Source organism: Grampus griseus, assembly GCF_964374135.1.
Source record: "Grampus griseus genome assembly, chromosome: 5".
Taxonomy (NCBI): Eukaryota; Metazoa; Chordata; class Mammalia; order Artiodactyla; family Delphinidae; genus Grampus; species Grampus griseus.
Window position 1 is genome coordinate 3258860 of NC_138998.1, and position 12499 is coordinate 3271358.

At 39.7% G+C, this 12499-nt stretch overlaps 1 protein-coding gene across 1 annotated transcript in view; it reads right to left on the bottom strand.

The window, feature by feature from the left end:
* Positions 1–12499, bottom strand: part of LOC309822845 (ubiquitin-conjugating enzyme E2 E2) — a 355948-nt gene that overhangs the window by 48057 nt on the left and 295392 nt on the right. Inside the window, exon 5 of the mRNA XM_082654894.1 lies at positions 1157–1304. Within this exon, the coding sequence (XP_082511020.1) occupies positions 1157–1304 (148 nt within the window). The remainder of the gene's footprint in view (positions 1–1156; positions 1305–12499) is intronic.

Genomic DNA, 12499 nt, shown 5'->3' on the forward strand with positions numbered 1-12499 from the left:
ATTAATTTGTTATATATAGTCTACATATATCACAATTTAATTAGATTGCTTTTAAATGCCTTCACTAAAAAAATTTTTATTATTGAAAAACAACAAACATACAAAAATGGAAAAGATGATAATTTCTTCACGTTTTATTAACCAGCCAGGGACCTAAGAGAGATCTCGATTCCCATTTGCAATTTCTCTCATCTAAAACTTCACTTATCTAGTGAGTTCATTCCTGAACATGGTAGATGGAATCTCAAAAAACATTAAGACTATTAATTAACTACTCAATGAAGAATTTCTCATTGAGAACATCAATGAAAATCCCAATGAAAAACCTTTGGATTTTTGTATTTTCCAAAATACACCCAAATATGTAAAAAAATTGGCAGTTGGTTAGTCTTTTAGTTAAAAGAAGCTGGTCAAAGACATGTAATCGTGCATCTAGGAAGACAGGAAGTAAGAATTTTCAGTATTAAGCACACCAGCAAGCCTCAGGGCTTGGCCATAGGCTCTTTTCAGGTTTCCTGGGAAGCTGTATTTCCTCGTTGACTTTTTGGGTATTTCCTAGTTCAGGAGTTTTTTGGCCCTAATAGCTTGTAAGGATGCACGATTATTGAGATGCGAAAATGGTGACGTCTGTGTGGTGCTGCCTGGTGGCTGTCAGATTTTAATAGCCCACGTTTCCCAAGTGAACATCTTCTGGTAGGCACCTAATTAAACATCTAGCTATTCAATTTGAATTTTTATTATCAGCTCTGGCCCAGCGGCCATGGCTCACGGGCGCAGCCGCTCCGCGGCATGTGGGATCTTCCCAGACCGGGGCACGAACCTGTGTCCCCTGCATCGGCAGGCGGACTCTCAACCACTGTGCCACCAGGGAAGCCCCTGTAACGCATTCTTTAAATGCACTTCCCCATCTAAAATGATTTTTCATTCATGCTTATCACACTATGCTTTTTCCTTCTTGGCAAATAATAAGTTTTTGAAAGACCAATGACCAGACTGAATTGAAAAAGAAAGCAGTTACAAACTATGAAAATTTAAGATCAATAAGAATAAAAATAATAGTGCTAGTGGTAGTATTGGCGGTGGTAAACAAATTACTAAGGTCTGACATTCAAGCCTTGAGTAGCTCCAATTCTACACTGGATTACAAGTCTCTTACCGGGATTGCAGTCTGTAAGAAGAGAGCAGATGGACAGGAGAACTTTAGAAATGGTGAGGGCCGGACTCCAGTTGTCTTTCAGGATGTCCAGACAGATCACGCCTTGGCTGTTAATATTACAGTGATAAATTCTGGTTCGGAAGGTAACCTAGAAGAAAATGTAAAGTTGATATAAATAGACACACTATTTATTTATTCATAAAATTTTATTATAGTTGATTTACAGTGTTGTGTTAGTTTCAGGTGTACAGCTAAGTGAGTCAGTTATACATAAACATATATTCACTCTTTTTCAGAGTCTTTACCCATATAGGTTATCACAGAATATTGAGTAGAGGTCCCTGTGCTATACAGTAGAGGTCCTTGTTGGTTATCTATTTTAAATACAGTAGTGTGTGTATGTTAATCCCAAGCTTCTGATTTATCCCTCCCAGCCCACATTTCCCCTTTGGTAACCATACGTTTGTTTTTGAAATCTGTGAGTCTGTTTCTGTTTTGTAAATAAGTTCATCTGTATCAATTTTAAAAATCAGATTCCACATATGAGTGATATCACATGATACTTGTCTTTCTCTGTCTGACTTACTTCACTTAGTATGTTAATCTCTAGGTCCATCCATGTGCCTGCAAATGGCATTATTTCATTCTTTTTTTGTGGCTGAGTAATATTCTATTGTATATGTGTGTGTGTGTGTGTGTGTGTGTGTGTGTGTATACACACACACACACATATATATATATATATATATATGTACCACATCTTCTTTATCCATTCCTCTGTCGATGGACGTTTAGATTGCTCCCATGTTTTGGCTATTGCAAACAGTGCTGCAATGAACATTGGGGTGCATGTATCTTTTCAAATTATGGTTTTCTCCAGATATATGCCCAGGAATGGGATACTGAAAATATGAAAAGCCAAATTAACAAAATTAAGGTACTGAATGAAGATGAAATTCCATGCTCAACAACTAAAGGATACTTATTCTTTTCCAAGCACATAAGAAACATTTATAAAAACTGATCACATGCTAAGCCACAAAGAAAGCTTAACGTATTTCCAAAAATTATTAAGACTATTAAGGTCCCCCTTCATACGTTTGCAAACTGAAAAATACATTTTCAAATAATTCTTGGATCAAAGAAAAAAAATCAGCTATGTTTATAACTGAGTGACAGTGAAAATGTTGGGTTGCCAATACCAAAATCTGTGATTGGCCTAAAACAGTTAATGAAAGAGAAATCTACAGTTTCAAATGCATATATTAAAAAGGAAGAAGTTTCCTGAGTTGTGCCCAAAGGAAGAAAAAAGAACAGAGTAAATCCCATCAAAGTAGAGAGGAATGGGCAGAAGTTAATAAAATAGAGAATACCTGTGATATTAAAATTCTGCAGAGAAGTGAGAGTACCTAGCTATTTAAGTGCTAGATGAAAAGACAAAATACTTTTATGATCCAGTGTACGTGATGAGTGGCTTTTGTCTATAATACCATATTTTTAAAACCTATCTGAGTTTCCTGTGCTATACAGTAGATCCTTGTTGGTTACCTATTTTATATAGTAATGTGTGTATGTTAATCTCAAACTCCTACTGTATAGCACAGGGAACTCTACTCAATACTCTGTAATAACCTATATGGGAAAAGAATGGATATATGTATATATATGTATAACTGAATCACTCTGCTGTACACCTGAAACTAACACAACTACTGTAAATCAACTATACTCCAATAAAATGTAAAAAAAGAGAAAAACCTAGCTCAGACTACTCTGAGCCAGTTAATCATCAAAATGAGTAAAGGAGGGAAGCATTATTATCGTACTCACTTTAAAAAGAAGCTGTAAGTATGTGAGGTTGGTAGATGCTAACTAAACTTACTGTGGTACTTATTTCAAAATATATACCTATATCAAATGAGTGTGTTGTACACCTAAAATTAATACAATGTTATATGTCAATTATATCTCAATAAAACAAAAAAATTTTATTAAATAAAGAAACTGAGGAATCTCCATGCTGTTTTCCATTGTTGCTGCACCAATTTATATTCCTATGATATGATCCAGCAATTCCACTCCTGGGCATTTATCTGAAGAAGATGAAAACACTAATTTGAAAAGATATATGCACTCCTATGCTCATGGCAGTATTATTTACAATAGAAGATATGGAAGCAACGTAAGTGTTCATCGATAAATGAATGAATAAAGATGTAGTGTACACACACACACACTGGAATATTACTCAGCCATAAAAACGAATGAAATCTTGCCATTTGCAACAATATGGATGGACCTAGAGGGTATAATGCTAAGTGAAATCAATCAGACAGAGAAAGATAAATACTGTATGATTTCACTTACATGTGGAATCTAAAAAACAAAACAAATGAACAAACTTAGCAGAAGCAGTCACAGATACAGAGAACAAACAGGTGGTTGCCAGAAGGGAGGTTGGTGGGGAGAGGAGAGAAATTGGTGAAGGAGATTAAAGGTACATGATAAACTTGCAATTACAAGATAAATGAGTCACAGGTATGAAATGTAGAGTGTGGGGAATATAGTCAATCATAATGTAATATCCTTTGTATGGTGACATATTGTAACTACACTGATTGTGGGGATCATTTTGAAATGTACAGAAATACTGAATCACTATATTGTGTATTAGGAACTAAGACAGTGTTGTAGGTCAACTATACTTCAAAAACAAACTCACAGAAAAAGGATCAGATTTGTGGGCAGAGGGGGAACTGGGTGAAGGCAGTCAAAAGATACACACTTCCAGGAACTTCCCTGGTTGCACAGTGGTTAAGAATCCGCCTGCCAATGCAGGGGACATGGTTTCGAGCCCTGGTGCGGGAAGATCCCACATTGCCGCGGAGCAACTAAGCCCATGCGCCACAACTACTGAGCCTGCACTCTAGAGCCCGCAAGCCACAACTACTGAGCCCACGTGCCACAACTACTGAGCCCGCGTGCCACAACTACTGAAGCCCATGTGCCTAGAGCCCATGCTCCGCAACAAGAGAAGCCACCGCAATGAGAAGCCCACGCACTGCAACAAAGAGTAGCCCCCACTCGCCACAACTAGAGAAAGCCAGCACGCAGCAACGAAGACCCAAGGCAGCCAAAAAAAAAAAAAAAAAAAAAAAAAGACACACACTCCCAGTAAGATACATAAGCACTAGGGACATAATGTACAACATGGTAAACACTGCTGTTCGTTATGTATGAAAGTGGTTCAGAGAGCAAATCCTAAGGGTTTATGAAAATAAAAATACATTTTTTAAATAAAATTATTTTCCCCTATTTCTTTAACTTTGGATCTATATGAGATAATGAATGTTCAGTAAACTTATTGTGGTAAAAAAAAAAAAAGAAGAAACTGAGGCACAGAGAGGTTAAGAACTGGCTCATGGTCCCACAGCTTGTAAGTGGTGGAGCTGGAATTTGAACACAACCTTGTTGATCCAAAAGTCCATGCTCTCCCGTTCAGCCTCAATGCCTGTTCTTTTATTTTTTTTAAAAACTTTTAATTCTGAGCTAAGTACAGATTCACATGCGGTTGTAGGAAAGAACAGACAGAACACCTACATCCTTCCCCCACTTTCCCCCAATATCACAGGAGAGTGATACCGACACAGAGGATGGATCCATGCACTGATGGATATATGTGTTCCTATGCAACTGTATCACGGGTAGATTTGTGTGCGCACCACCGCTGTCGAGACACAGAACAGTCCATCACAAACATCCTTTGTGAGACTCTTCACTAGCCACAGTCCTCCCCCCACTTCTGAATTCCCAACAAACACAACTCTATTCCTCTCTCTATAATTCTGTCATTTCAAGAAGGCTATATAATTGAAATCATACAGGATGTAACTTTTTGAAACTGGATGCTTTTCACTCTGCACAATACTCTTGTGATCCGTCTAAGTCGTTGCATGTATCAAGACTTCGCTGTTTTACTGCTGAGTAGTAATCCACGATATGGATGTACCAGTTTGTTTAACCATTTACCCACTGAAGGACAATGGATTGCTTCCCATTTTTAGTTATGACAAATTAAGCTGGTATGAACGTTTCTCTGTGTTTGTGTGAACGTAAGTTTTTATTTCTCTGGGGCAAATGTCCAAGAGTGCAATTGTTGGGATGTACGGTGAGCTCATATGTAGCGTTATAAGAAGCTGCCAGACTTCTTTCCGGAGCAGATGTACCATTTTACATGCTCGCCAGCGGAGTGATCCAGTCTCTCTGCGTCCTCACCGGCGTTTAGTGCTATCAACATGCTTTATTTTAGCCATTCCGCTAGGGTTCAGTGATACCTCATTGAGGCTTTAATTTGCATTTCCTTAGCTGCTAATGATGTTGAACACGTTTTCATGTGATTAATTGTTATCTGGATACTCTCTTCCATGAGAGAGGGTGTGTATGTTTTCTGCCAATTTCTAATTACAGTAAGTCCCTTACATACAAACGGAATGTGTTGCGAGATCCAATAAAGTTAGCTTAGGTACCTCACTAACACAATTGGCTACATAGTACTGTACTGTAATAGGCTGTAATACTTTTCAAGCAAATAATACATAAAACACAAACACAAAAAATAAAGAAAACATTTTAAATCTTACAGTGCAGTACCTTGGAAAGAACAGTAGTGCAGTACAGCAGCTGGCACATAGGGGCTGGCATCGAGGGAACAGGCAAGAAAAGTTACTGACTGGAGGAGGGAGGGGAGGTGGGAGATGGCAGAGCTGAAGGATCGTCAGCAATAGGGGACGGAGGGCCAGCTGCAGTGTCACTCACGCCTGACGCTGATGGCGCAGGATCTGGTTCCTTGCTGGATTCAATTCTATCCATCCTCTTGAAAAATCAATCCAGCGATGCCTGGGTAGTAGCTCTTTTTTTCTCGTCAGAGATGACACGGTAGCACTGGGTTGCATTCTGAGCGGCTGCTGCAACCTCCGTGTACCGTTCTACCTTCTGATCCTGTACCTCAAAAACTAACAGCGCCTCCTCAAATAAAGAAAATCCCCTGCCATTTCCTGCATCGTGAATCCCTTCGGTTCTTCAGTTACTTCTTCTTCCTCTTGTCTCTCTTCATCCTTTCGCTGGATGAAGATCCAATTCCATCAGGTCTGCATTAGTAAGCCCCTCGTGTTGCACGGTAAGGAGTTCCATGAAGTCGTCCCCTTGCAGATCTGGCTCCGGCTTCTCACTGAGGGTCACTACGCTGCTGACGACCTCTTTGGACTCCTCATTCACCTTCTCAAATCCACGAAAAGCGTGAACAAACTGCGGGCAAAGGTTCTTCCAAACCCCATTCACGGTGACAGCCGTAACCTCACGCCAAGCCACGTCAGTGTTTTTTATGGCCTTGCGGATCTTCTAGTCCTCCCAAAATTATCACAGGGTTGTTCCTGCCCTTGCATTTACCGCTGCATTTGAAGCTCAGCTCAATATTGATGTTTTACAATGGTAGCCCTCAATTCCTCAAGGAGAGGGAGAATTACAGAGGATCCCATTTTCAAAGACAGGAAGACAGCACATTTCAGACATTTTCCATATACTAAGAAAGTTTTAAAACGTGATTTGCATACAGTGATACAGAAAACTAATTTATCCAGAATGGCTAATTCCCAGATAATTCTGGATGAGAGGGGTCTTAATTTATGTGTGATACATAAATACCCACACAGGCATATGTGTGTGTGTGCACGCGTGTATGTGTGTGTGTGAGTGTGTGTGTGCTGGACAGAATAAAGCCCTATCCCCCCAAAGATGTCCCTGTACTAACCCCTGGAACCTGGAAATACGCTACTTTACAAGGGACTTTGCAGGTGTGATTAAGTTACCTTGAGAAGGGGGGATTGCCCTGGATTGTCTGGTGGGCTTGATATCATCAAAACAGCTTTATGAGAGGGAGGCAGGAAGATCAGTAGGGGATGTGATGACAGAAGGAAGGCGTCGGAGTGATGTGAGGGAAGAGGCCTAAGGGATGAGCTAGGGGATGCCGCTGGTCTCTAGAAGCTGGAAAATGCAAGGAAACAGATTCCCCCTGAAACCTCCAGAGCAAATGCAGCCCTGCTGACACCCTAATTTTAGTTTTCTGACTTCCAGAACTGTAAGAAAGAAACTGCAGTTGTTTTAAGCCACAAAGTTTGAGTTAATTTGGTACAGCAGCTACAGGAAAAAAACACACGTTTGTATATATAGTTTCCAGTTGCCTCCTTCCTTTACCTAAAAAAGGTACCTTAAAAGCTCTGTTACTTCCATCCTTCACAGAATCACCTCTATAGAGAACAGACTAGTGGTTACCAGTGGTTACCACTTGGGGCAGGGGAGGGGGAGGTACAAACTATTTTGGGTGTAAGACAGGCTACAAGGATGTACTGTACAACACGGGGAACACAGCCAACATATGTAATAACTGTAAATGGAGTGGAACCTTTAAAAACTGTATATTAAAAAAATAGGATCTGAAGTCAGACAAAAAAATAAAAGATGAGGAGACTGGGGTTTATTACAAAAATAATTTTAGAAACAGGTAATAAGATTCTTTGTGTTGACTGCAGCACAGAAGAATGCTACTAGGTAGCGAATGATCTCGCGTAAGTTGCTTGCTACTCTGAGCCTCTATTTCCTGACAAAGTGAGAGACTTAAACTAGATGATTTCTAAGGCCCATTCTAGTACCAAGATCCAGGAGCTGTACTGCAAAAAGAATATATGGTTTTGGGAGTAGCTGGACTTGGGCTGGAATCCTGACTTTGGACAGATCAACGTAGCATCTCTGGAATTCAGGTTCCTCATGTGCAAAAATGGGGAAACAACAGCTATCCCCATAGGGGCTGTGATGACTATACTACAAGGTAACCCTTAACACCAGGCCTGGCCCCCAGCAGGAGCTGGAGCAGTGTGAATCCTCTCTCCCTCCTTCACCTCTCCTAGTTCTACAAGATCATTGCAGGATGCACGTGTTCATGCAATAATTCCCCGTCACCTGAACTTTAAACATGCTTTCTTTCTCCCATGCCCCTGCTCTAGAGCAGAGATAACATGCCATCCACAGACAGAAACTACTCTGAACGGGGAGAGGGGTCATGTAGGGTACGAATAGAGATAGAGAAGAAAATATTTTAAGAAAGTATTTCTGTCCAACGGAGTCTACACATAATTTAGAAAAATGTCGTAAAGCAAATAAACACCTCAAAGCCGGAAAGCTGATAAGGACACTAAAAATAATCAATTCAAATAAGATTTCAGTAATAACCTCTATTTTTAACATAGCTTCCAGTTTTCAAAAAAATGTTTTGATCAGGAGATAAATGGCACTGCGATTTTACTGAGGAAGTATGAGATCAGTGAGAAATACATTCCTCTTAAAAAGACTTTCCACGGAGACCCAGAGAGGAAATATTTGGAGCCCCTGTGCCATAAATCAGTGAATCATGTAACAAAGGTCCCGAAATAGCAGGGTTACCATCATTCAAGTGGATCTTGGCCACAGACTCACTATGAAACTCTTTATCTGAACAGTTTTTAGTGCACATTTAAAAATGTTAGTCCTAAAAAAAAAAAAAAAAAAAAAAGTTAGTCCTACCACCCTCCTAGAGATCTCAAGTGCTCTTTTCTTAAAACCGACTTAAGAGCACTGTCCCAACAATGAACACATCCTAAGATTATTTTAAAGTATTAGCAGCAAAATAAAAACTGGAAAAATCCATTCTAAGGGAGGGGAATCACAAATCGTAAAGACACACTAAGAAATACACATCAGCAAAAGAAAACAAAAACCCTCCCTGAACTAAAACAAAAAAGAAAAAACTGGAAGTAGATTTCACCTTGAATAACTGGCAGTAAGGGAATGAAAATGAAACATCACCTAGAAACCACGACGTGTGAACATGATCCCCGCCCTGCTGTGACTGAGACCACAGAGCACGCTCCATCTGGCTGCGGGCCAGAGCTACGCTGGAAAAGCTTCAAGCACAATTTAAATGATTAAAAATAAAAACACTTTATACCATAGACACTGAAGTTTAAAAAGGTCTTTCTCAGTTCCTTGGAAGTATAGATGTAGAAAAAGATGCAACTAGAAACTTTCCCCCATCCTGAGCAGCAAATCTATTGGGAGTTGGGACACCGTATTCAATTCCCAATTTCTAACCACACCGCAATGGATGACTCCTACCTCCTGCAAGGCACGATGCTTGCAATGACTTAAGGACCAATCATTAGACTCCTTCTTATAAAAATTCAATTTGTGTAGAATGCTTCAGGAACATACCTATAGTGAATGAGGCGCAATTTGGTTTTCCACATTTGTGTGTTCTTTTTTATCAGTGACTTGTTCTTTCACTGTGCTTTCTTTTCCGTCTTGTACTCCTTAAACAATTATCTTGTCTCTTTTGACTCATTCCACTGTCTCAGGTTTCAGTAATGGTCTCCAGCAGATTCTCCTTTATGGCAGGATTGTATCAGAGTGTGGATTGTAACTGTTGAGTGTGAGTTCATCCTCCGTGGACATTATTTATTTTTCTGTAGAAATCCCATGCGCCTTGGTTGGTGAAGTGTTTTGCATTTGCTTCTTCATGGGTTTCAAGAACAGCACTAGTGTGAGCGCAGATTGTATTATACATGCCAAAATGTAAAGCAGTAAAGTCACCGCTTAGGAAGAGCTGACTTACAGTCAAACCTTTATTTAATGGCGATGGAGTTTCAGTTCAGGAGGGTGAAAAATTCAGGAGACAGATGATGCTGAGAGTTGTGAATGTACAATGTGGATGTACTTAGTGCCACTGAACTGTACAGCTAAATATAGTTAAAACGGTATGTTTTATATTATGTGACTTTTACTACTGTAAAAAAAATTTTTTTAAAAGTCTAAAGGAAAAATCTCTTATATTTAGTGTCTCGATTATTTTATTTTGAACAGAACAGGATACTATCTGCTAAAGACACAGTAGCCTGAGATCAGCTCAGTCAATTCTTGTTTGGCATGCATATAGAAGTCTCCTCCCTCAAATCAGTTAAAAAAAAAAGGAAAATACAGAAATTTAACAATGCTCTAGGAGTAGGACATTCCTAGGAGTACATACAACTTTACCATTTGAAGACTCGGATTTTAACAGCCTTTTAAAGTTCACTGAAAAGAGAGATACAGTACTTTCAAACAATTAAGAAATTTCTTAAAAATCTGACTGTTTGAGTTTTCTACAAATGGGTTTTCATGGCTTGGACAAATTTTCCAGTCATATAGTCATATATGGATTCCAAAACTGCTGAATCCCAAACAGTTGAGGGGGAAATGAAGATGATCTGGTGTCTAAACAGAAACGTCTGCCCAAAGTATCACTTAAACGTTCCCACTGTTTTCATTCACTGAGCACACAGACACAGTAGATACTCAACCAATGCCTGAGAGTCCATCAAAAGCAGACCCCAAAGCTCTCTGAGTTGAATACTCCCTTAAGAGGCATCACCTCCCACCTCTTTTTTTCTTGATGTGCTACCGTATGCTTTTTAATGTCAATTAAAGCATGTGTTGCTGTCCACTGGTAGTCCCCAACTCTTTGATGGGGAGAACGTGGCCAGGCCTAAGGAGATCCTCTTCGGGGAAAAGCTGTGTCCCGTCGGGGCGCTGAGTGTGCCAGGCACCACGCTGAGGGCTGTGCCGGTGTCTTCTCAGTCCCCGCGGGCTTTCCAGCAGCCTGCTGGTGGGAAGTCTTCCTGCTGTCTAGCCTAAATCCCACAGGCTGCTATTCCTGGGGACACTGAACCTCAAACCATCGTGTGGGGGCGACGGTGACCCGAACCTACACTTGGAAGACAACATGATTCATTTCGGCTTTGGAACTGCAAACGTGTCTCTACGTAATGACAATTCATTACGAAGCATTAGCAGCTGAGATACTTAACGGGGTCCGTGTAAAGTGCGTAACAGATGACCAACCACATGACAGCTGCTGTTCAATTAAAGACAGTGACACGAACATAAGCATGAGGAGAATGCCCTCTTTTTTATTTTGTTTACATTTTTACAGGACTCACATTACCTGAGGCAATTCTATGAGATGTAGCCTACTTACAGATTTGCTAAGGGTAAAACTGGAAGTAATATACAGACCTCCTTTATCCTCTGGAGAAGAAGTAATCAATTTCATGTTTGTAGACATACGAAGCGGCAGTTATTCATTTTAAGAGATTAATAATTCAGCATCCATACAACACAATACAAAGTATTCATCATCGCTAGCTGGAAGGGGCAATTTGGTTTTTCATATAGCCCACAACAGTCTAGAAGTAAACTATATTTTAACAGTCTAAAATGAAACAATGACTAATTCTGTTAATGATACAGTAAATTAACAGCAATTATAGAGCTGGCTGAATGCCCACAATCTCAGTGAGTGCTACATGACACACACGAGACGTCCTTTGAAAGTGCCAGAGCGTTCATAAATACCACAGAAGTTCCTGAACTTTGCGTGTGTACTGGGGGGGGGGGGTGGTAACTGGTTCCCTATGTTTGTACCATGAAATTAAAAAGTATGTCATGTATATCACAGAAAATGATAACTACAACTACTAAGAATAATGAATTAGAAACAGCTAACAATGTGCCAGGTACCGTTCTAACGGATGTGTGTTGATTACATAATCAACCTGTGAGGCAGGTATTAGTATTAGTCTCATTTTACAGATAAAGAAACTGAGACACAGCTTCGGAGGAATTCAAATGCTCGTTGCTGAGGCAATTCCAAGAGAAAGTAAAGAAGTTACAAGGAGGAAGGAAATAGGAAACAGATGAAAACACACCAAAACAACCACACACAAGAAAACAACCCACACCCCTAAGAGTTTTTTGAAAATAACAGAAGAAAACAGGAAGAGGATAAAGAAATTTACATGAATTCTAAATCTCAACGGTCTGACTTTAGACGGAAAAGCTAATGATACACGGTTTCAATAGCTTTTTCGGATCAAGTTCTGGTAAAATGAGAATTCGTGTAAAGTGCTTTCAGCAAAGAGAAGAAAAGCGATGCTATTATCATGACTGCTCTTATTCTGCAAACTGACCTGTCATCTCTGTGAGATTACTGAAGGCAAGAAAAACCAAGACAGTCAACAAAAGATAAACAAATGTTTTAATATGACTTGAAAATTGTCACTTAGAGTTATCTAATTTTTGAATAATTTAAATCTCACCATTTAGAATATCCTAGTGAGTATTCTTCAAACATCTGTGGGGAACAGATGTAACAAAGGGGCCTGATACTTGTGATACTGTACCAGGTAACTTGCCTGAAAAGTGAAATATGACTGAGGTCTG